Genomic DNA, 25,125 nt, shown 5'->3' on the forward strand with positions numbered 1-25,125 from the left:
CACATGACAGTGACTGGAGGCCAAGTAGAGGCCGAAGGGAGCTGTGGGACAAACAAAATGAGGACAAGTGATAAATTTACTGTTCAAAATCAGAACGTATTTAACAGAGCATATAGAAAATAAAATGTCAATGAAAACTACCAATATGACAGAAATTGTGACTGAATTTTAAATGATGAAGTGAAATTTTTTCAAATATTACTAAATATTGGTTAATTAAACCTCAAAAAAATATCAAATTACATAACATGTGTGGACTTCTGAATTCAGTCAGTTAATAACAATAAAAGCAATAACTTAATAATGTATTGCTTCATTGTTATAGTTCCCAATGTATTTTAAAATGTGTACCTTTATATTTAACTCAACTTTGACATTAATATTTTTGTAATGCAAAATTTACCTAATGCGTGTGATTTATCCCTGACACTTTTACAAAGATAATATTTAGTTTCATCGCTGTCATCAAGTAATTTAACTAATATACAGAAAGTAACTTTGAATATTTTTGCCCTTCATATTTCCTTAGAATAACCAAAACATTAGGAATACAGCTCTGTATGATGACTGGACAGCCTTTTTGGACACTTTTTTTTAAGCTTTAAAAACTACACTAAAACACTCAATGTGCATTTTGGACATATTTCATTCTGTTAGGCCGGAAAAGCGTGCAGTTCCTCCACGTCAACAGCATGTACTGTTGTGCCGGGACAGACGGCGTTCCCCCCCTGGACCGCATTAGACACGGCACTCACGTCATACCCCGCTGGGTACAGCTTTGGGTGGGGAGCCAAAAAGGGTGTGTGATGAGGTGGAGAAGGGTTCTCCACTGACAGAAAGGACCCAGTAATCGTACCAAGAATTCATAGTGTCACAGTGAGGACGTTTTAAAAGTTTTTAAATAGTTAACATGAGCGCTGAATAGCTCACCTTAAATAATGTAGGACCGTAAAGAGGAGCAGATATATAAGTTAGTGTTTGCCTCTAAAAATAACCAAATACCTTAGCCTTAGTTTATTGTTGTCAACATGCAAAGGTACTGAAGGCGTTGTTTAAGAATATTTCTTTGATTGATTTAACCTAGTTTCATTAGAAACAGGACGGCTCGCTTCACGCAAAAACCTGTCCATGGACTAGCGAATGTTCTGTTAAAAAAAAAGAAGCTATTTGATTAAGAATTTACTTGGGTTTACTTACATTTCTCAACAGGTTAGGCTTTATTAACTCGACTCCTCAGAGTGGCTTAAATTTGGATAAAGCTTAAGTTGAATTCAATTTGTAATGAAAATGGTAAAACTTTGTGAGCACAGTGAAATTGAAAGAATCCGCATTAAAGCACTTATCTCAAACCAGTTGCTGAAATAGCCAACATGTCCCATATAAGGATTAACCACATTACTGCATATTTGCTTTTTTCCCATTTTTTATTCAATCAATGTTACATTAACTAACATAAATAAACATTTTTTTATGAACAAAAGGCACACAAGTTCAAATATAAACAAAGAACGTTTGTACAGTTTGTCTCAATCAAACTTGTCTACAGTCTCTGAACACAAGCAATCAGAGAAAGAGAGAGCCATAATGGGGGGAGAGAGAGAGAGAGAGTTGGAAGAGAGAGAGAGAGATAGAGAGAGAGATGCGTTTCATTGCTGCAACCTCAGCATGAAACCTATCCACTTCAATTCCCCCTTTTGGAAACTAAAGTGGTGGGCGCCAAGGCAACAACGCCAACCAGGAGCAGTTGTAACTTCGTATGAGTCCTCCGCCTGAAGGCTTACAGTACACGTAGATGTCCATTTGGAAAACGTCTTACTCAAAACTCAAAACACCTTTCCATTGACCAGTTGAAGTGGCCCCGAGATGTATGTCCACTAAATAGAAACACGCAACACATCGACTTGAAAAACATACAGGCCAGCAGCTGGGAAAACACACACAGGTCTTTTTTTTGTTTTGTTTTTTTATTTCATTATGGTGTGGTCCGGGTTATTGGAAGCCCCTTGTTGGTTGATTGCTGCTTCCTTGAAATACTAAAAAGTCAAAGATGCCAACCGCCCACTATGCTGCAACGGAACTGTGTTCATTTACAGCCAAACGACTAAGTCAAAAAGATAAGGGCGATAGATAACGTTTGATTTTCTTGAATGTTCTAGTTAAGTAAACACGGTTTAAGACTCCAGCCAAGCACGACTCTTTGCCAGCTGCCATCCACCTCTGAATGCTCAGTATGTTTACATGCACACGTTCATCAAGTAGTAGGCCCTACACACTTCTACTCATCTCGTGAATTTATTGTGATCCAGTTTTGGATAGAGTGAAATATAAAAGGAGCAGTAAGAGTTTCAATCCAAATCCAACGTTTACATGTATGAAAAGTAACACAGCCATTTGGGTGTACTCTAGTGCATGTGAACGTACTGAGGGAGTGACACAGATTGCAGTCCCTCAACGGTCCAGTTGCATCCAGTCGAGTCCGGTCTGGGCTTGCCTGTGGTTCTTGACTGCAGAGCCCAGTCCGGTTGAATCCAGTTGACAGCTTTGTTTGCAAGCGTCTCTTAGAATGCGTTTCGAGCCGTTAGGTGGAGTTAGGTGAGGCTAACCACCTGAGCAGCCTAAGGAAGTGTGCTCAGAGGGCTACCGTGCTGGGTACCTCCTCGTAATGAATTATGAAGTACGGGTAGCTCTGGTCATCATTGAAGATGACGTAGATCTGAGGGTCCACCCAGTTGTCCACACAGGAGTCATACAGGTCACTGGAGGCGTTGCGGGGGTTGATGGGTGGCGGTCGCCGCATTGAAGGGTTTCCTACAGTAAACCTGCACAGAGACGAGGGCATGTTGAGTGCATGGAGACAATTATGAGCATGACGTGGTTTTCAGACAAACGTCTGTCTGGGGGGGTTACGGAATAATTCAACATCTTGAAGGAGGCTCGTCAAAATTTCATGATGACAAGGCTGCTGCTCTTTTGTGTGATTAAGGAAGCTTGAATAATATAGCATCAGAGCATGTGGGTTCATATAAGAACATGAACGTATATGAAAAGAGCCCACGCAACGCCACCACTTTGTTTGTGCAGGCCTAAGGAGCCGTAAAAAAGAAATATTTGCGCTGCTCTCTGGGATTATAAATAAAATAGGTAACATCAAGGACATTTACAGCGACGCACTTTAAAGGCATTACAGTAAACGTCGGTGTACAGTTGAGTTGGTTCTGTCAAAACTTGATCAATTTCATATTTTGTCACATATTGATACTATTGGGTCACGATCGAAAGTGTTGAAAATGTGTGCTCACAAATGTGCCGTATTGTTTGTTTTAGAAATATGAGGATTCCGCACGACAGCAGTGATATTACATTGTATGTTCAGCATAGGTGACACTTGCGTCTCTTCATCGGCGAGTGCTTTATGACATGAAGCCTAAAAAAAAAAATACACTGACTGAAAAGGAACGTCTGTTCTGCTTTGTGTCATAAAGCGTTCGCCTCTGTGTATAAAAATGTATAACAACATTTCCCCTTGAAATTAATCAAAAGGGTGATTCTCCCCTAAATATGATACCAAATAAAAAAATCCACTATTTAGATATGATGATGGAACACACACCTGCCAGTGAGCACTTTGGCTAGGAACATGCAGTGGACTCCTTTGGGCGAACGCTTGGAGAAGTTGTGCGAGTAGACGGCCTTCCGGGCGAAGTAGGAGCCCTGGCCGAACATGGTGGCGTGTTTGCCGCACACGCGCGGGTCAAAGTTGTGCTTGCAGATGCCCTCCACCACGTCTGCTGAGGTGCCGTGGAAGAGGTGACGCTCGCTCAGCAGCCGGTCCATCTCGGACATGCGCCTGGACATGTACTCCTTCTTCCTGTTGGAGTGGATAAAGATGCTGAGTCACACATTCACACAGGCTCATTTGCTTTGAAAGGTTTGTCATAACCAAGTAAAGTAACACGTCAACCAAAAAGCACACATAGACAAACTTTTACACTCATTCACACCTATGGAAAAACGCTTAAAAGTGTTTTGGGAAATGGAATTTGGGAAGCACGGTGCGAACGCCTGAGTGAGGCGAGATTCAAACCCATAGCCTTTAATTGTGAGGTAGATATACTAACTGCATGCACCACCATAAGGTACACTCTAAAAACAGTTGGGTCAAAAATGTGCCCAATTAGGTAAAGAATGGACTGACCCAACTTTTTTTTTGTTATTTAACCCAAACAGGTAAATAAAAAAATTATAATTAAAAAAATGAATAACTCACAAAGCAATCCAATTTTCGGCTTGTTTTCTGGGTTATTCATTTGACCTAATGTTCTGGGTTTGTTGGATAACCCGATTGAATTAGGTCAAAAATTATTCGACCCAACTTTTTTAGGTATTTAGCCCAAAGATTTGGGTCAAATTATATAACCCACAAAGCAACCCAATTTTATGGTTGTTTTGTGGGTTATTCATTTGACCCAGCTTATTGGGTTCGTTGAATAACCCAATTGAATTGTGTTGAAAATGGACCAACCCAACTTTTTGAGGTATTAAGCCCCCAAAAATTATTAATTAATTAATAATAATAATAACCCACAAATCTAAATAATTTTGAGGTTGTTTTGTGTGTTATTCATTTGACCCAACTTTTTGGGTTATTCATTTGAATAATCCGGTCTCTTTTTGAACCAATTTGGGATAATTTTAACCTAATTGTTTTTAGAGTGTATGAATAAGGAATGGGGAGAAAAAAACATTCAGATGCACAAATGTAGGTGATAAATTAGTAATAAGCTTGAATCCAAAAGTTGCGTTCACAACTTTGTTTGTGCTAAAACCAGCAAGAACATTCGGCCTAATCCGTTTCTTGAGCAACATACGCACGCACACAACTCGAAACGCGAAAGCCAACTCGCCGGTGACCCAGGCGTGACCTCCCGTGATCCCGCAGCTTGGGACCTGACAGGCGACGGCCACGGCACGCATCCAAACAACCGCGTGCGCACACATATACACACCCTACGGTTTGCTACCATCAAATTTTATGGCACATATGTGCATTCCAGAGTGAGCCTTCACGCCAACCAGACTGATAATGCACATATACACACACACACGCGCGCACGCCATGAAGCATCTCTTTGTCAAAACAAGAGTGTGTGTGTTTGTAATCAAGTGATGCTCAGAATGGAGCCTCACTCTCAGAATGACACAACGTCAGTCATTGTGAAACCCTTGCGGTACCAGTCTGTGTGTATGTGCATGTGTGTCACAGCTGATAGGACCCGCCCTGCTCCGGCCGCAGCGGCTTGCCGACTGTGCACACAAACGGAACATCGCCGTCACCCATCACTCCATCCGCTTCATTCGCTCGTTCTCACGAAGCCCCGCCAGTGCTAGTTTCATTTGTCTTTTCTTCCTCTTCCCCTTCGTAGCGTTTCACATCCCGCACTATGTAATCACGTCTCTGTGAGAATCCAGCTGAGTGTGAAATGCTCACAAGCTCAGCAACAGCAACAAAAATGTGGACAATGGGCTTGACGCATTTCAGTTTTCTGGTCACAGCACAAAATGGGATTGAATGCAACGCTGCTGGATTTGCCATATCATACAGTACAAGCCAATGACAAAGCAACTTTTTGTGCTTGTATCTTGCCGCAGTGTTTCCCCCAAAAATGTCAGTTTAGGCCTCCTGCCAATCCCAACTTACATAAAAAGACCATGCACAATGCATACAACACTGGCATGTACTGCAAACAAACTAACCATAACAAAAGCACTCGAGGATCAACAAAATAGTACTTAAGCGGCACAGTAAAAATTCACATTCGGGCTCTCACACCATTTGAGAAACCATGTCATATTTGTTGCATTGCTTGATTTAGTTAAATACTGAGTTTGGCAACATTTATATTACTCCTTAACTCCGTCAGAAAGGCGAATGGGGAAAAGGGCGGATGAAGAAATCTACAACTCACCTTTTGTACTTCTCCCAGAGGAAAGGGTTTTGTACCCGGAGTATCTTAATGATCCTGAACTTGGTCTCCGCCACCGTTTTGTGGAACAAGCTGTACACAGTACGGAAGCTGCGGTCGTCGCGGGACACGGGCACCTGCAGGAAGTCTTGGCTCACTGCCATGGGCAACCACGTCTCGGGGAAAAGGCTCGGAGGGTTGGTGGTCGTCGGGGAGAGCGGATGCGACGCCGTGAGATCCATTGATGAGGTGGATGAGGAAGTGGAGGAAGAACTAGACAGTGGAAATGTAGAGATGCCACCCAAAGTCCTGAACAGAATAGGAAGAAGTACTTTAACGAACATTCCATGCAATTACATTAACGCTCAGACTCACGTGGGCCAGGTAATGTAATGGATTCAGTATGCATTCTAAAAGTAAGGCTATTTCATGACCTTCTATATATGCATTGGCAGTGATAAAATTATTGGGGGGAAAAAAATAGGTCATAGCAACAAATAACAAATCTTAGCTACGGCCTTCCTGCATGGAGTTTATCTTCCCGTTCTGAGCTTCATTGTTGTCAAAATTCTGTGAATGACGACGCAACGTGCAACAGAGCCGAGAGAGCCAAGACCAGACAAGAAAGAGAGACAAATAAATTTCAGATTGTGTAGCGGTCATGGTGTCAAAAAAACCAAACGTTTTTGTCTGCCATGTGGGTGACTAACTACGGTTTGTCTGTCAAGTTATCACCCTACCACTGTAAATGCAGCCAGTGCCATCAGCCATCAAAGAACGTGAGCCGTGGTGTGTTGTCAAGAGATTTTGATCAGTTTGATTCTAAGTCACAATGACAGTTTTTCTCGTCCTGTCTGTCTGGTCTGGATCTGGCGCCGCGATCGACGTCTCGGTCCCCACGGGGCTTTGAAGAATTGACACTAAGCAATTGAGAAATGAAACAATAACAAGGGACCGGCGGAGTGGAAAGGAGGGAGAGTGTCACTCAAACCAATGACCTCAACCTTTAAGCCTCTTACACTCTGTTCCGGACACACACACTTTTGGACACTACACTCGGGACACTCAAACTGGGAAGGAACAAAATCCCTCGTTCCAAATTCCAGCTTACAGTCACGTTTCGCACTCCATTCAACCGGTCTGGAAACCATTTAGCACCCTCCATCTTTCACTTTCTTGGCTGTGCGCCTTGCCATCTCTCTTTCTCACTCACTGTCTCTCTCTGTCCTCTGCACCCACCATCTCATCTTCTTTCCCTCCGTCTCTGACACTCCTACATTTTTCCTTTTCAGAGCTGCCAGGTCCTGTACGAACGGCTCGTTCTACTGCCACGTCCTGTACGAACGGCTCGTTCTAATTCGCTCAGTGTGGGATGAGAGCAGATGACTGGCGTTCTGCCGAGGACGTGAAAAACTCTGCAAATGAGGTGAGATGACACTTGTTTTGAATCTGGTATCACATTCTTCTGGAATAGCATTGCGGCGAGGGGTGGGAATCATCGCACTACTCGAGAAAACGGCCTCAGAGAGAAGTGGGATCACTCAGAGTCGTTTATTTCCATCCTCGGTTTCCTGTTTTTTGCGCATGAAAAATTTGTTTAAGGTTGTCTGATCCTGCCTCGCTGTGCTATTTTCCACTTGTGCTCTCTCAGGACACTTTGCTGTGCACAGGCCATTTTGGTGACCTGATAAAAACCAAGCAAACCAAGAATCACTTGGAGCTTATATACACCATTATGAATGGTGACCTCTGGTTTTAACACACAGTGTTCGGTCGGGTCATTTAACAGACAAACCAATGTGTACCACGCGTTGAAAGGTCTACTTGTCAATATTAAAAGCTAAATGACTGTTAAGGACAGAAATTGCTAAAACTGCTAACTTTTTCATTACATTTACTTCAAATGCAGTGTTCTGTTATGTGCACCACAGACTGTCGACTGAGCTTTGCATTTCCACACTTCTGTTCAGTATAACACCATATGCCAAGCAAGTTTCGAGTCTCAACCTGGTCTTCCTTTGGTGTCTGTAACATGGCGTTGTTTGGATAATAAACACAGCTCTAGTTGATATCAAGTCTAATCTTTTACTTACTCTAGGTGGGGCGCGAGCAGCACAGAGGACATGAACATGGGCCTCTTCTTGATCTGACGCCTGAACCCAAACATGGCGTTCTGCTGGAAGCCCTCCCTGATGTTTAGGATATACTGGTTCTGGAGCGTAATGAATCGCACCTCCTTGAGACCTCTCAGAGTTGCCTTCTCTATAAGCTTCACCACAGGCTATAGGAGGGAGAAGAGATGGACATGGAAAAGAAGATCATTAAGCTTCATAGAATGATCGCGGTTTTATTTTTTGCAGTCAATAGAGGAAAAGGGGGGATGGTCATAATAACCTCACATAAGATGATGATGATTTGGTTGGAAAAAATGCAAATGGATGATGAAAGCTGTGTTACAAGTTACAATGTAGTGCATTCAGATGTGCATGCATTGATCCCACCCCAGCTGCTGGCTAAGTGATTGATCGTGACGGAGTTAATGTGTCTGGCCTCATGGTCATGATCGTGCCTCACCTCTGAGTATTCCCTCCAGCCAAAGTTGTCTCTGCAGTAGTACTTCCACACTGTGTGACAGCTAGGGGTGGGGTTTGGGGTCGTCGCGGGCATGGCGAGAGGACTGGGGGGAGTGGACAGCCGGCGGACACGATCAAACTTCAGGTCACAAACCCGCATGGCTCCAAAGTCCAGGGAAAACACTGACCCCCTGAAAGACGCAGAGGGAATAAAAGATGTTATTTAAAACAAATCTGGGTAATTTGCATTCATAGGATATGTGCGTCTGTTGCAAAGTGGTCACAGTTCATGAAGCAGGCATATTAACCCTGGTGTCTAGGAACAACATGACCAGACCTCTAATTACTCAACCAGTGAGTCAGTCTGGACAAACGGGACTTATACATCACTAGGGAGCAAACGAGTGGAAACTCATGAATGTCATTATGGAGAGATAAAATATACACACCGTGCAATGATGAGTGTTATCTGATCAAAAGGCTCATGGTGACGTAATGTTACATTTTAATCTGGAAAAAAATGATGTACCAAAACTCTTTATTTGGCTTTTCACCACTTGCAATGTTGTGATTCCATTGACACATTCACAATGAGGAAGTGACTTGCTTTACCCTTATGTCAAATAGCTGCTTAGCTTCCTCCGCTAAAGCTAACACGAAAGCATCTACCTAGTGCCGACTTAGCATGTTAGCACATTTTCAATCTCGACACATGAAGAGCTCTTTCCCAAAGCGCTAAATCCGTTTTTTTTCCAAACATTTGATTTCATCCTGTTAAGCAATTCATTTGCTCAGTCAGAACAGAGTGTACACATTGAATGGCATGACGTCACATGATTGATCATTTTAAATCAAGCTTTTATTTTGGTTTGGAAAAAAGGTCTTCATATTACAATGGACTATAAAAACATGAACGTTTTGTTTTGTTAAACTGAGCTAGCTACCATCTAAGCTAACGGCATGATATGTATCTTAATTAGATCCAGCATTGTTGTTGGAAAGACAAACAAGAGGGATTTCCGTTTTAAAAGGGCGGTTTCTCAAACATACACATGTATTAGTATTGCGGCTATTGGAGAAAATACTGTAGCTTGTGCATGACCCCTCTTAAGCGTGTGTGTTGGGTCGGGGGTGGGGGGGTCTATCTACATTGGTCTGCCATATGGCCTCCGGCAAATAGTGTTTCTGGGTCAGACATAACACTTGCATAAATATGGGCACCGTATATTAGCACGCTATGCCACAGACAGTGGCGAGACGTGTGCGTGTGCGCACACAATACACAGACACGCAAACATATTCACGTTGCGAAAATACATACTCACATAGGTAAAATAAACAAAAGATGCACACTAAAGGTTAATAAATTGGCCCATTCAATTTGTTTCCAGGGAAACAAATTGACATTGATGTGTGTCACTGTGTCTGTCCGGAGCAAAGACTGTGAGGTCTGGAAGCATGTGAAAGGATGAAATCCCATCCAATTGTGCAAAAGTTCATAAAATGCAAATAAAAGGCGAACGGCCAGTTTGTGCAATGCAAAACTGTCGCTTTTGGCAAAGATTTAATAACAATGGCGCAACTCAGCTTCACCATTAATGTGCAACTGCAAATTCAATACATCACCACTGCGTCCAGTGGGCCAACTGCTTTCACAAACACATTTCTTAATCCACGATATGCGCAACCGACTCCAAAACTCAGCAAAACAGGTAAACTTCCCACCAGACAGAAATATACAAATTTCTATCTAACTTTCTATATCCAAATTCATTTGGAACATGTGTATTTACTAATATTCTAATTGCCCACATATGTACAACAATTCATGTTTGGGAATTTATTGTATTGTATATGTAGGGCTTTACTTTCTCTTCTTTGCGTATATGTAATTGATAAGGGCTTACAACAAAAGCGTGCATTTAAGATAAGCATGTTTTGTGTATTTTTTCTATTGTTTAATTTTTTATGTTATTAAATAAGAACAACTTATTAACATGATAGAAGTATTAGGCAGTAGGACTAGATACGTTTTTGTACTTCTTCCTACTCCTTTTGAACATGTAAATTATGATATTATTGACAAATTCTTCTCTATCTTCCTTCTTTCTTTTTTTTTTACTTCAGCTTGTATTTTATACTTGTAATGTGTTTATGTTTATATTTTCAATAAACTAAACCAAACCAAATTTCTGGAGCAGGCGCATTTTCCTCAGCTGCCATAATCATCAAATGAATTATGATTTATTACAATGCACCTGTTAATAATATGTATGAGTGTTGTGGCCCAATGGGTTCAATGCAAATACTGTACATTATACTGGCCACTGCACAAGAGCGTGACAAAATAAGGTACTGAGTCATGCCTGCACACACTTCTAAATCAACTGCAGTTACGTATATTTGCAGTCTGTTTCTACTAATCATCGTGTGACTGAATGAATGTTTGTAAGAGGAAGTAGAACTGGAATTAAAATACTAAACATATGCAGACTAGTCAGAACAGTCAAAGTCGGAGACTGTACTGTAACATTCATGCAAAACTTCTAGCCCAATTCCAGTCATTTAAAAATGTTTGATGACAACACCGAAAGTGAATTGTGACTGTAATTGGACAGAAAGAGAGGAAGAGGAAGAGGAAGGATCCAGCTGGGTGAAAGAGAAGAAATACGGTATCAGAAATGTACAGCACAGGCGAGTGGATCCAGATAAAAGCGCATTCTTAATTGTTTCTGTTTTTTGATTGACTGCTTCTTTCCCTTTGTTTTGTATGGACGTTCTCCGGATGCAGCTGCATGCTCCCCCCCCTCCTGTACACACACCCGCTGTTTGGACACGTACAGTATTTTCTGTTGAACAATCACATTTTCAAATGTTATATCAGTATACAAAGTGCACTTGTGTGGCATTTACAGGCAGCCTCCCAAGGCCCCCTTTGTGTCTCCGACTGTGTGGCCCTAACAGACAAATATTTGGACAGCAGACGGGACACTCAATGATTTTCATAGACCATTCAGCTCTGCCCTCCCTTGCTCCCGACTGGTTTGTAATGTTCCAAAAATAAAATTCCGCCAGTTAAATTAAGTGCACTCAAACGGGGTGCTTTGGACACGGAGGCTAATCAAAAGTTGGAAAGAGACGTTTTTGGCACTCACTCTGGCAAGGTCAGTTTGATGCATTGCGTGTTTAAATAATGAAAATAAAACATCTGCTGACTTGAACGATGTGTGCTAAAGGTGTGGACGCAGGCTACAAAGGAAGGGGGAAAAAACGGCCAAACCTGCTCTGTATTAAGCAGATGAACGTTCAGTTGTAATATGAAGGGTGAGGCGGGACTGTTGCTGGAAAAAGAACAAGCCTTATTCCAGGATGTAAAAAAATAAAAAATTAAGAGCACTCACAGCATTGTCAAAAAGGCTGTTAATCCCCATCCTTGCCCAGCCCCCACCTCTACATGCACACATATACCTTCCCATTTTCTCACGGCTACACGCGCGCACACACAGACACACAAACACACACAAACAAGGACCTGCATACCAGCATCAGTCATGCTAGTGTGAACGTCACAGACAAGCAAAAAAAAAAAAAACAAATAAAAAAAAAAAGGAGCGCTCACTCACATTCTTCAGACAGATTCATGTACACACATGCAAGCCTCATCCAGTCATGCCTCAATAAAACACTTGATAAGATCAGCTGGCGAATGCTTCTCTCACACAAAAATACACACAGAAACTAAGGCTGAACGGTTTTGGAAAATATTCTAATTGCGATCCCCCCCACTCCTCAAAGTAGGCAATTGCAACTTATTGTGCTAATATTTTTTTCAAAGTCCTTTTGTACTGTATTTTTCAATACACGATCTGTATAACAACAAACAACATCAAATCTATTATGCATTATAGGTTACTAAAATGAAGGCAAATGAAGAATTAATTAAAATGAAAGACAATTTATCTACCTACAATCACAGGTAGAAATGTACTAAATACTTTGACATGCAGTTTGGTAAGTGTTCACAATGACAATATAATTCTGCCACATAGGTTTGGTGTTAACAACTTAACATAAGAATATACTATACTGTAAAACACAAACTAAAGTGCAGATTACAACATAATGCAAACAAATCTGTGGTTTTGCTATTACCTGCAGCATATAACTTCATGTTTCGTGAAACGTATGTAAACGTGGACTGCACTTTTTCGTCATTCAACTTATGATACAGAGCAGTGGTTCTCAACCGCGGTCCTCGAGTACCCCTATCCAGCCTGTTTTCCATGCCTCCCTCAGCCAACACAGCTGAGGATCATTATCAGGCTTCATGCAGCGCTTACTGATTAGCTGATTGTTTAAAACACCTGTGTTGGCTGAGGGAGACATAGAAAACAGGCTAGATAGGGGTACTCGAGGACCGTGGTTAAAAAACACTGGTATAGAGTCTGAAGGCCGATAAATAAATAAAACACTTGTAAAAAAATAAATAAATAATGCTAACCGATCTCCAGCCAGTAGCACATGCTAATGTGTTGGAAAAGCAAGATTATACCCGTTGATGACATAGCATCATTATAATTCAATAGCGGAGAAACGCCCGCAGGAATAATAACTCCGTGGTGGCTCATTCATTAAATGTAAAGTAACGTCTTAGTCTGTCTTTGGTTTCATTTATGAAACATACAGCCAAATTAATCTTTTCAATATTTGTCCGCTGGACATTTTGGAGGCATGTCTGGCGCTGCTGATAGTTAATGATTGCAGTTTGTAGAAGGTGCATCAACTTTGAAAAAGTTCTGTCCGCAAAAACTTTGTGGAGGGGTTTGTCAATGATAACATGATAACATGCATTTTTGTGTGGATTTTGATTAAATGTTAAACTGCTGTTCTGTTTTGGGTTGTTTTTTTTGTTAACATGGTGAGGACGTTTTTTTTTAATCAACACTAGTTTAATACATTTGGTAAAGTCTTTTATAGTCACATTTCAATTACAACTGTGTATATATGTGCTCTTTCAAAATGTTGCTCTTTTAACATAATGTAAAATGTTCATTGAAGTTGTTCAGTTAAACAATAAAAAACGTTTTACTAATCCATATCCTGACTATCTCCATTGGCAGCCAGAAGTCTCCAAACATGTACAAAAGAAGCCTTATGTTTGAGTCAAAATACGGTCATCAGCCAGAGTTTGTTTCAGTTTAATAAGTCGGTCATAAACTATGAATACAGAGCAAATTGTTTTCAGCTGACATACCAGGTTTCTATAATCAGACAATGACAATATCAGCGTTGGCAAAAACACTTAGAAAGCACATGCTGCCTCGGCAGTTCCGCACCTTACTGAGTGATATTCTGGTTTTGAAGTGTACCGGATTCTGAAAACACTTGGAAAAGGGGAAGAAATGCTGCATGTGCTGGATTGAACTGTCCCTGTTCTGCTTTGCCCACAACATTCAGCATATGGCTCACGGTGTACGTCCCCTCCCACAGTTCGTAGGATTTTAAGAGTCTGAAACCTACCCAATGTACAAAATGCAAGAGATGCAGGGTACTGAGCGAGAATTTAATCATAGGCTGACAGAAGAGAGGAACACCCACCGCTTGTAGAAACTGAGACCAATGCAGCGGCTGATAATGAAAACACAAATTGACTGTCAGGCATCCCTTTCAAGATCACAAAATGAGACATGAAAGATGTCGGGCTGTTGGTTGCTAAGTTGGTGGATTTGTAAACTTTGTAATTCATTCAACGACACCGATTCCTGTGTTCACCCATGACTAACAAATCACATGGAGGGAAAATGGAGGTGGATTAGGAAGTGTGGTTTTTATGAACTTTTTTTCAGCAGCATCAACCAGCAAAAGGTGCAAGTAATTCTCGCTTAGCTAGTTGGCTACCTAAAAAGCTGCAGAAGAAATTGCAACAGCAAGTCAAACTATTGTGTTGTAACTTCTTCAACAATACACAATGTTACAGTTCAACTGAAGTCACATTAATAAAGAACTGTTACACAAATCCATCTGTTTAACATCCATCAAGGATATTCATTTGAATACCCATCCCTACCTAACTCTTGACTAACAAAGAGGCAGAGCAACACCTGACCTCACCCTGCTGATTCATGGTATGCAAGTACACACAAGCACACACAAGCTTATGTTTGCACACAATCACAAGACCATAAACGCATAAGACAAAACAATCTTGAGTTTTATATAAAAATCATGACACAAAATGAATCAACCTGACTTGACATAAAAAAGCACACACAAACACACGCAGTGTGGTGTCAGGTCACTTTGCCCCTAGTCCTCTGTGACTCTTAATGTCAGTTAATGACAAGCAAGCCTTTTATCACCTTGGCTAACAAAAGAGCCCTATCTCAAGCTCTCATTCGCCCGCAGATACACACTGACACACACACACACACACACACACACACACGCTATGTCACGAGGTCATAAGAATTAGCAGGCTGTCTTTCAAGTCCGAAAATATGCCCTTTTTACACACACATATTACAGGAAATGGGCTTGAGACGTTCTGTTTTTCTAAATCTAACGTCACATGCTGTGTTCTAATCAAGGGTGGAATTACAAAAAGTACAGTTATAAAAACACACATGTTCAGCAGTATAGTGCTGTTAAACAACAATTGCACTGCTGAGGATTACTACAGTGTAACTTGTCTAACTAGAAGTGATGACGGCATGAACATTTCCACTTGCTGCTGACGTCATGACTAAGGCGGAATAAGCCAACCCACCCTTCATTCCGGTTTATCATATGGCTGGGATTAACCTGTGCTGTGAGTAATTCCCACATGGGAACAGTGTAGGACAGACCTCACACATTAAAGTGGGCTTTGCAACACATAATAAGAATCAAAAGCACAAAGAGCTGGATCCACATCGCAGATGACAAAACGTGTCAGTGTTGCTATAACGACGGTCAAGCTCATTAAGTCAACTACTGCTCTTGAGCTGGCGATCGGTCTTATCATCTGACTGAGGTAACCAGAGTGATCGCCCAGTGTGTGCGTACGTGCATGCTCTCATGAATAGACCGGTCGGATTGAGCCGCTATAGAACATCGTCAAAGAGATGTGGCGCCCAGCTAGCGCAGCAAAAAGCTTTGATAGGCCCCAGCGCTGAATGGACCAGAACTTTGATGAAGTCACAGGATCAACTCAACAGACGTTACAACACTTATTTACAAAAATGTCAAACAACCACATTATCGTGAGGAACAACACATTTCTGATGTTATTAGTTATACCTGGTCAGTAGACAATACGAATATATCAACCACTAAAATGTATACATTACATTAAACTTTGGACGCCAACACAACACAACTTAACATTGAAACAGTTGGGAAAAATATATACATATACATGTACGTGTATATACAAAAAAAAAACTGATCGACCTGCTACCTTAGGTCAATTTGACTTAACTTTCTGAGTTGTTTTATGCAAAACAATCTTTTTTTTCGTACAATACAACCCAGAAGTTTGAGTCACATTTTCAACTTTGCACACCTACAAACATTTGCAACCTATGTGGACAGTTTGCACGGGAAAAAACATGGCGGACTAGCAAAAGCTGTTACAAACAACAGTGTCTTCTACTTTGTTAAATGGTCTGCTTTTTATATAGCGCTTTAACTCCACCATATGGTACCCAAAGCGCTTTACAAATGCATGTAGAGTGTTCACACCCAACTGTCATTGTTCAAAGTTTATTGAACAAAGAATACAAATGCAATTTAATTGTCGTCAGATGCCGCAGATCCACGCGTCTCATTTCCATTCGGAATGTGCATGCTTCTAGCATAACCCAACCTTTAATATGATGCGAAGCAGAGTGGACAGTAGCGCTAATGCTAATGCTAATGTGCTCATGTTTGTGGGGGCTCCTCAATTGCTCTTTTCGTACTATTTTCTTGCTAGTTTAGGCACCATCGGTTGTGCAAACATTACTACGCCCAGCAGGAACTTAAAGGGACCTGAGTGCCTTTCATTATTTGCATAACAAACTTGACGACAAGATCAGCATAAGTGCATAAAATGGACTTATTCGTTTTATGCAAAATAACACAACATTCTTTTAAATATTATATGCATGCATTTATTTCCTAGTCAAGTTGTTTGTTTAAACTTTAGAGATGTGAATGTTCTTTTTGTGTTCATTAAATTTTTTGAGATATAAATATACTTATGTTGAATTGATCAGTGCAAAAAATATATTCTCACTCCAGTATGTTTTGCTGAGAAAGGTTTGTCTTGAGTGAAATTTTGTGTTAACGCGACCTGACTTGCTTGAGTCAAACTTGCTTCGTGAAGTGAGGTTAATTTATATACATTCTTTACTTCTTGCATGAGCAAAACCCAAACCAGATAACAAATGTACAGCTCAGAAAAGACGAGTTATTATTTGTGAACAATAAAAGCGTGCATTTTAATGGCATTGCTCCAATCTTTGCGGCATGTGCAGTTTCTGTCACGGGAGCCGGCTGAGCCTGTCTGGCTGTATGAGGGCGGAAGACACTCACAGCCGAATTTGGTTTGACATCACCAGGTGCATATCCTGTTTGAACAGCACTTTGCATAGCGCTTCAGTTGAAGTCAACAACTTTGACATAAATCTTCGAGCATACACGCAGAGCTAAAACTGCATGTGGTCTATAAAGACAAAGGCACATGGTGGCTCAAAGTTTTGGTCCTGGGGCTCACATGACAAAGCACTACACTCAGCTCCTTTGGCCTGCAGTGCACCAAATGATGCAGCCAAAACCGACTGAAATGTCAGAAAGTGTGTTAGGTTTTTCCATTGCCGCAAGTTGCTATACACAAGCAAGTTTCAATCTCCCGATAAGGAGTGCACAATTGCACGTACGTTTATTTTTTTGCAATTGTCCAGTTCAGTGGCTTTGGGCCGCGTCACTCAGTGTCTTAGGTAGTGATGCACCGAATATTCGGCCACCGAAGATTTTCGGCCGAAATAAAATTAAAGCCGAAAGAATATGGCCGAAATAGGATGTTGTGGTGACGCAAACAAAGAAAACGTTGCAAGCAAGCGTCTGTTTGAATTAAACAGCGAACGCGGAGTGAATGTCCCAGGGTCATTGCGCACACCGGAGGAGAGGGGCGTTGCTTGGTGTACGAGATTTAAGTGGGTCGAAAAAAGACAGAACTGCCGTGTACTGCAGTACAGGTGAGCCACTCTTTCTCCCGCAGCGCCTTCCCCCCCCCTTTTTTTTTTTAATATGCTTCCACTTTTTCATCGGCATCCCGGTGGCCGTGCTAAATACTTTAGCTAATGTTAGCACTATTGCTATCAACAGTTTTAAACACGGAAACACTTACCGCTATCTCCGAGTGATGGCAGACATGTACAGGATGCTGTGTGTGACTTTGGAATCCGTTCCCGAAGCCGATAAGCTGGTGCGAACAAAAGTATTTAGTTATTTTTAAACGGTGAATATGTGAATGTGCGGATTTTAAGTGCGTCGCACCTTGTCCCGCCGCACGCATTTGTCCCCGTCTGTGCAAACTACATTGACTATAAAGGTGCAATCGCAAAGCCAGAAAATGCTCAACCCTCGTTTGGTGTTTAATGTACCATTAGCCAACATGTCTGCGGTGTGGGCACATTTCAATTTATATTGTGCTTTGTTAAAAGGCCAGTGCCAAATAAATATTTTATAATAATATTATAATTGTAATTAATTATAATAAATGGAATGATAGACTAAGATGGTTTGTACGTGTCCAGAGAGAGATAGTGAGTATACTGGCAGAAGGATGCCGAGTTTCCAAATGCCAGGTAGGAGGTCTAGAGGAAGACCAAAGAGGAGGTTTATGGATGTAGTTAAAGAGGACATGCAGGTATGAGAGCAGAGGATGCAGAGGACAGGGTTAGCCAAAAGGAAAAGAAGAAATGCAATGATAGTAAAAAATGGCATAATTATTTTTCTGCGTTTTGGTTTTCGGCCAAGCATTTTTCATTTTCGGTTTCGGCCAATTTCAATTTTCAAAGAATTGTGATTAATCAGTAAAACCGACGAAGCAATGTAGAGTACAGAAACCTGTTTACAAGCATGTAAGTTGACTTGAGTGCACATCCTGCCTAATACTGCAAACCCTGGGTTGAACCTTAAGTTCCTCCTCTAATCCTCAAATCCGCCTTTGGGATACTGGTCTCAGGTGATGTGGTTAAGGGGTGTCGAGGATTTGGACAGACTAGAATGATAACATGGCAAGATGTGGATCTTATGTTGCTCAAATTTGTATTGTAATTTACAAGTGGGCTTTATTTGTATAGTCCTTTTCTAACATTGAGGTACATGAAGTACAATGTCACATCATTCACCCAGTCACAAAATGATTTATGGAAATTAAAGTCGAAAATCGGAGAGTAACAGCTCGCCCACACGCTGATAACACAGAGCCAGGAGCAACTGGGGATTCAGTATCTTGCTCAAGGATACTTGAGGCAGTTACGGGGTGACGGGGATCGAACCCACAAGGAAAGGAAGACAGCCACACTATGATAAAGGCCCATTATAAATGAGCAGTTTTTGATGAAAACCATGTTCCTCCAATCTTGGGGCACATACGCTACAGAAGACACAACCTAACCCGCACAACATAATGAGGTTAAAAACAAGATGTACCAATTTTTTCTTCTTCAAAGAATAGACCTCGTAATGTTATAATTCATTTAACAAATTGTTTATTATTAACGTTGTCGTGGGGTAGAACTATGCAGCCTTTTTGTAGAGCTTTCTGGTACCTCTTGTACTCAGATTGCGGAGGTGTAGCGAAACTAAAGATGTACTGTTCTTGCTGCATACAGCACACAAAGGAATATTAACTAACAAGGCAAAACTCATGTAAACGGCTTCTTAGGGGTGCTTTTCCTATTTAGAACAAGGTCACCGTGCATGTTCTTATTGTGTGTGACTATGCATGCATACAGTACAGTTCCGCAGGAAACGGCATGCTCCTTTATGTCACCCCACCATGGTTTGCCAAGTGCTTGCATGTGTGTGTGTGTGTAACTGTGGGCGTGTGAGAGGAGAGTGAAAGAGAGGTTTATCTCTGTCTGCTAAACTGTGTGCGTGTGAGCGCTGCGAGCCACTGAGCTTCTCTCTTCTCATTCGTGTGAGCATCTGCGTGCCGAGCAGCGAGCAAGAGAGAGAGAGCGTGTGTGTGAGCGTGTGTGTGTGTGTGTGTGTGTGTGTGTGTGTGTGTGTGTGTGTGTGTGTGTGTGTGTGTGTGTGTGTGTGTGCTCTATTGTGTGCATGTCTATGACCGAGGGAGGGATAGAAGCTGCCAAGTGCGGCTGTGTCAGTGACCGCACAGGGGGGTCACAGAAGTTCACCACGCTCTGCCATGAGTGCTCTAAAGTCTGCTTAGGACAGAGCTGCAGCCAAGGCACAGGGCTGACTTACAGGAAATGAATCACAAATATCACAGTGGGGAGATGGGAAGTCATATGGTAGGGACCCGATAGATTACCTTAGCACACGATAACAGAAAAACAACCCTACGCATATAATTACAGGCTTAAAATTATATTCAAAGCTTTTGAGTCATTTTTTTGCACGTGCGTGTATTAAATAAAAGCCATATTTATGTGTGAGGGACACTTGCACTCCACGAGTGCATGCCAGCCACCGGTTTGTCAGCACTGCTGAAACCAAAGAGGAAAAGCGTGTTGCGTTTCCAACGCAATGAATGAGAAGTTGCTTATCATCTATGAGCAGCATATCAGTTTACTGCACCATTGTTGTCATGACATGGCACCTATCCATTTACAGTGCAGTATACTTACAACGCGACAGTATCTAGTGAAGCACAAATTGCACTCGAAAAGAAGGACAGACCTCCATTGTGATCAATTTATAAAAACTTACGAAGCTACAGTAAATTCTGTAGAGTCAATTTTAGTCTAAACTGAGTCGATTTGGTCCCAAATTTACACTTGGAAGAGAGTTTCAAAAAAAAAAAAAAAGGGGGTTGAGGAACAAACCCACAACTTCAGGTTGAGAGACAGCCCATCTACTCCCTGAGCTTAGTATATCACTCGTGTCAGCTGGAAATCTTCGTTACTCTAAGAGACCAAAAACATTGTTTTTGGTCAGTGTTTTTGGTCTCATCTTAAGCAAACAGCAGGAGTGGAATAGCTCAGGTGATAGATTGGCAGTCACCCAAGTTGAAGGTCGTGAGATCATTCCTCAACCCTTGTGTAACTTTTTTTTTTTTAATAAACTATAGTAAAATTTACTTTAAAAAAATATATATCTATTTAAGTTTTTTTCATGTGATGGGCAAATTCTCTCGTACACACTAAAAATATTTTTTTGAGTAAAATTTACTTAGAATATTTTACTCTCTTCCAAGTGTAAATTTTACTTTATTTAGGAGTGGGACCAAATAGATTCAGTATAGAGTAAAATTTACTCTACAGAATTGACTGTATATATTATGTATTAGTTCTATAACGTCGTTGTCGACAAACTATTTGTAGAACAGAAACAACATTGCTAATGAGTCAATGACTAAAATAATAATTCAGTGAGCCCTTTGGCATAAAAGTGTTTACCTGCTTGCTGATCACTAAAATTGCATTTGACTCTGACAATGGAATGTCAACCTAAGTTTGGGAAACTCAGTCTTAGCTTAAGAAACAGGATATGTATAAAATACTGTATGTCCCTATCTTTAGCTATTTGGATTCAAGTTACATCAAACTAAATCAGCCAAGTTTGCATACATTGTGGATGAGATCTGGTGTAAGCTTAGTTTGGCATTACAGCTTTTGACTCTGCATGCAAGATTTGTTTTCCTGTTCTGGACATTTTGTTTGTTTGGATTGTCAACAAAACCGAAAGGGCAAATTCTTTAGAAACTATCGAGCCATTAAAAAAAAAAAAACATCCGACAAAAAACACACAAAAACTTGTGCCAAGTGACAACACAAGCTGCTTGGCACAAGGGCAGTTACTGGCAAACACTACGAAAGTGGGACTGACACTTACTGATACTTGAGTCTGACTTGATCATTGTCTGGGTTGCAGTAGAGCCTCTCTAGCTGTTCCTGGGAATCATCCGCTATGCTTTGCCACGTCTGAGTGACGCTCCTGCGGATCTGCCAGTGGTAGGGCAGGACCGTGTGGTGGTGGGCGCAGTCACTGCCGTACACACATTGTCCTTGGAGAAAATCCACGCAAATGTCCACAGAGTCTGATTGGTGTGTGTGATACTGAAGTTGGGTGAGGAGTTCAAACACCAAATCTAAGGAGGCCTCTTCACTTTTATCCTGAAAAAGCACTCCTTTGTCAGGCAGCTGGGATTGCAGGAGTAGGGGGTGGGAGTCCTGGAGGGCAGTGTAGTCTTTAACAGGGGGGGGATTTGGGTGAGTTGAGCGGTCATTACTTTTGATGGCTCCCTCCTGGTGAGAAGCCTGGGGTGCAACTATGGGAGGTACATCCCTGCTAGCTGACGTTATTGTCCCCGTGCTCCCCGCAGCCCTGAGGCCGGCTTTGGGTCGCTCCCCTCGCCGCTCCGTCTCCTCCAGCTCCGCAGTAGTATCGGCCATCTCCACATCTCCAGTCCCCGCTGTGGCGGCGTCAGCGGCCGGTGAGTCTTTGAGGCCACACACCGGGCCAATGCAATTCTGTTTGGCCGCAACCGCCACACAAAGGTTACCCGGCGTGCGTCCAGCCTGACTCCGCGGCACAAACACGCCGTCTCCCGACATGTCGCCACTGAGCAGCGAGGTCAGGATGGGCTCCTCCAAGGCACGGTGAAGGCATTTGGTGTCTATTTTCCTCTGCTTCTTTTTGAAATATGGTTTCACCAAAGGTATTTTGTCCGACAGTCCCACGATCGATTGTTCCGTGAAGTCCTCTCCTTCGTCCACATTTAAGCTCACATCCAGAGAGATCCCAGTCGGTACACCGTCTGTGGATTTCTGGAGGATGTGCAAAGTTTTATCCATGCTGCACACCTAACCCTTGACGGTCCTGGGGACAAGAAGAGATAAAAGAGGTAGTCATCAAAGGTACCACTTATAGTCTCTTAAGTCTATTCCCAAAGTGAAGTCATCCTGCTGTATACAAGCAATGATTAATAGGTTTCTTCGCTGGTAACTCAAACCTCGCCTTTCCTTTCCTGGAAAGAGAACCGGCACCGTCTGTGTGCTGAAACGAAACCTGTACCGCATTTAACACCTGCGACATGACGATGAAACAACCAGTGGGTCGCACTTGGATAATAACTGCGTCGGGCACTTACAAGCAATATTTTGGAAAATGAGCAATTCGCACCCAGCATCTGAAGCGGAAAATATATGACCTAATCCATGTGGGGTGGGGGGGGGGGGGGATAAAGTCACAGTCACCAGCTTCGTTTATCTTGTGATAATCGTATAATGACGCTTTTATTCGAACGTTCTAGGTGCCGAACAAAAACCGGCCGTGCGCCTCCAAGAAAGAGAGATAAAATCAAGGCTGTGACACGGAACTACCCTGTCTCCCTCCCTCTCGCTCCCTCTTTCGGGACGTTGTATTTTTGATCACGGGAGTCCGATACGCAGCTCCGGGTCGTCTACGTGCCGTGCACACGTCGCTGCCCCCGCTCAACTTTGCACGTAGCCCACCACACACACACACACACACACACACACACACACACACACACACACACACACACACACACACACACACACACACACACACACACACACACACACACACACACACACACACACACACACACTCGCGCGTCCACTGCGGCGGAACAGCGACAAAAGACCACCACACCAGAGCACCCAAGACTGCTTTTTTTTCCACCCACCTTGCTAGCTTAGCTTCCCGCATCATTTAAGAAACGTTTCTTCGGTTGGAACTCGGCTTCTTTACGGCCTACGTAGGTAGTGACTATCCACAAACAACAACAACACCACGTACAGTGTCCTTCAACATCGTGGGTCTGCCCCGGGTCTGCCCCCCCCCCCCCCCCCCCCCCGAAAAGAAAAATACACCCCTACCTGTGCAATAAAGTCCCCCCACTCAGGTCTCGGCGCTCTTTGGTAGGTTACAACCGGTGAGCACATCGGCGGAGCCCGGTGAGAGAGCTCAACAATATCCGAACGCGGTTAAGACGGTAGTCCGGATAAACCTCGTCGTGCCTCTCTGCTGCCCCCGCCGCTCTCATGCTCTGTCTCTACCGCATGACCGTCCGTCTCTTTGTATCCTTGAGCCGTTTGGCAAATCAAAGAGATCACTGAGCACAACAAGGGGAGCTCAGTTGTGTGGGGGAATCGCTGTGCAGTGCTGCCTCTCTTCTGCCGGGACAGGTCCCGCCTCCTAACCTGCTGGAGAGGGTGGGACTCCAGATCCGCGCTTGAGCTCCACGAGCAGGCGAAAAGTCTTCTAGTGGTGGCAGGAAGAAGTTGCACGTGGGTGGGGACCAGGAGGGGGGGGGGCTTTGTTCCCCCAGTCCTGCATTAACAATGGACAACTGCCTGGTCCATGAGTAATAGTAGTAACTACTACTGATGCTCCCGCGAGAGCATGCACAAATTGAGATGCCGGATTCAAACGCACGATCTCAAAACATTGAGGCAGATGCTTCAAAACGCAAACCACTCGACGCTTAACTAACAGCAAACAAAACAACTGTCATTTTAAAGTGTGCCACAACACCGCGTAGCTTGTTGCTTGCACAACAGACATTTGAGGACATAGCTAGGAAATTGTAGAAACTTCCGTCAAGGCAAAACTCTGATCCAGCTGTGTGCTTAAAAAAAAAAAAAAAAGGTCTACTCTTTTACCCATTAGACACCTGTGCTTGCTACAAAGTTTCTTGGAAGTCCTCTGAGTAATTTTTGGGACATTCTGCTAATAAACAAAAACACAGGTGACGATAGAAAACACGTTACATAGTGTCAATATTTTTTTTCTTGTGTGTTGCAATAGCAAAAAGGTGCTTACAGTTAGTTCTATTGTTAGTCAAATATTGGATCAAATACTGGCGCAAAAAAAATATCACATAGTCAAATATTGTATTTTTACTTGTCCCGTAAGTGTTAGTGTGGTTCACCCAAACACATCCACCCTGTTACGTTAGGAGGCCTCCAAACTGTACTAGGTCATGATGCAACAGGTTTAATTAACATTAGAACTTAGCTATCAAACGTCTTCAAACAAGAACTGCCAAAACCTGAAAAGCTTAACTGGAAAAAGTTAGCAAGTTCTTATAACTTTGTTATATCAATTGGAATATAGAAACAGACCTATTTCGTTTTCAGCGATGTTGCAACGTTTACTGACTGTATCTCGAGTCAGCTTCCATGTACTCCCCGTTTAACCAGAAGTCATTTTTCTTTTTCAGGAACCTGCTGTGCTGCATGACCTTGTGGCCACGGTTTCATTGTTTGCTGTCAAGCCAGCTCCACCAAACATCTGTGGTTTCTTAAGTGAGAATTTTTCTGAAGGGTGTTTAATGAGCACAAAATAAGTGCTGAACTAATTGCTGCCAACTATACATCAGAAAGTAAAGAGAAGATTCCGGA

The 25,125-nt window shown here is 42.3% G+C and overlaps 1 protein-coding gene across 2 annotated transcripts; it reads right to left on the reverse strand.

Moving 5' to 3' along the window:
* Positions 1-1,405: 1,405 nt before the first annotated feature.
* On the reverse strand, positions 1,406-23,938 carry tiparp (TCDD-inducible poly(ADP-ribose) polymerase). Of its 2 annotated transcripts, none has more exons than XM_086080960.1 (7): positions 23,599-23,938; positions 21,587-22,573; positions 8,538-8,727; positions 8,057-8,244; positions 5,967-6,272; positions 3,611-3,868; positions 1,406-2,819 (listed from the first exon to the last, which is right to left on the reverse strand). In XM_086080960.1, exons 2-7 carry the CDS (start codon positions 22,546-22,548, stop codon positions 2,630-2,632), a joined length of 2,094 nt encoding a protein of 697 aa, XP_085937086.1. In that variant the 5' UTR covers positions 22,549-22,573; positions 23,599-23,938; the 3' UTR covers positions 1,406-2,629. The 2 variants fall into 2 exon arrangements, with proteins under 2 accessions (XP_085937086.1, XP_085937087.1); XM_086080961.1 differs by lacking the exon at positions 23,599-23,938 and adding an exon at positions 23,406-23,527.
* Between the last annotated feature and the right edge of the window lie 1,187 nt (positions 23,939-25,125).

This window comes from Leptonotus elevatus, chromosome 7, assembly GCF_054856555.1.
Source record: "Leptonotus elevatus isolate MCC_2025b chromosome 7, RoL_Lele_1.0, whole genome shotgun sequence".
NCBI classification, from domain to species: Eukaryota; Metazoa; Chordata; class Actinopteri; order Syngnathiformes; family Syngnathidae; genus Leptonotus; species Leptonotus elevatus.

Excerpts from the sequence above, each read along its gene's own strand:
- tiparp (XM_086080960.1), bottom strand. The coding sequence starts at position 22,548 with ATGGATAAAACTTTGCACATCCTCCAGAAATCCACAGACGGTGTACCG. Across the intron at positions 8,245-8,537 it reads GCTGGAGGGAATACTCAGAG|CCTGTGGTGAAGCTTATAGA; the intron begins GTGAGGCACGAT and ends TCCCTCCTATAG. Across the intron at positions 3,869-5,966 it reads CTCTGGGAGAAGTACAAAAG|GAAGAAGGAGTACATGTCCA; the intron begins GTGAGTTGTAGA and ends CCACTCCAACAG.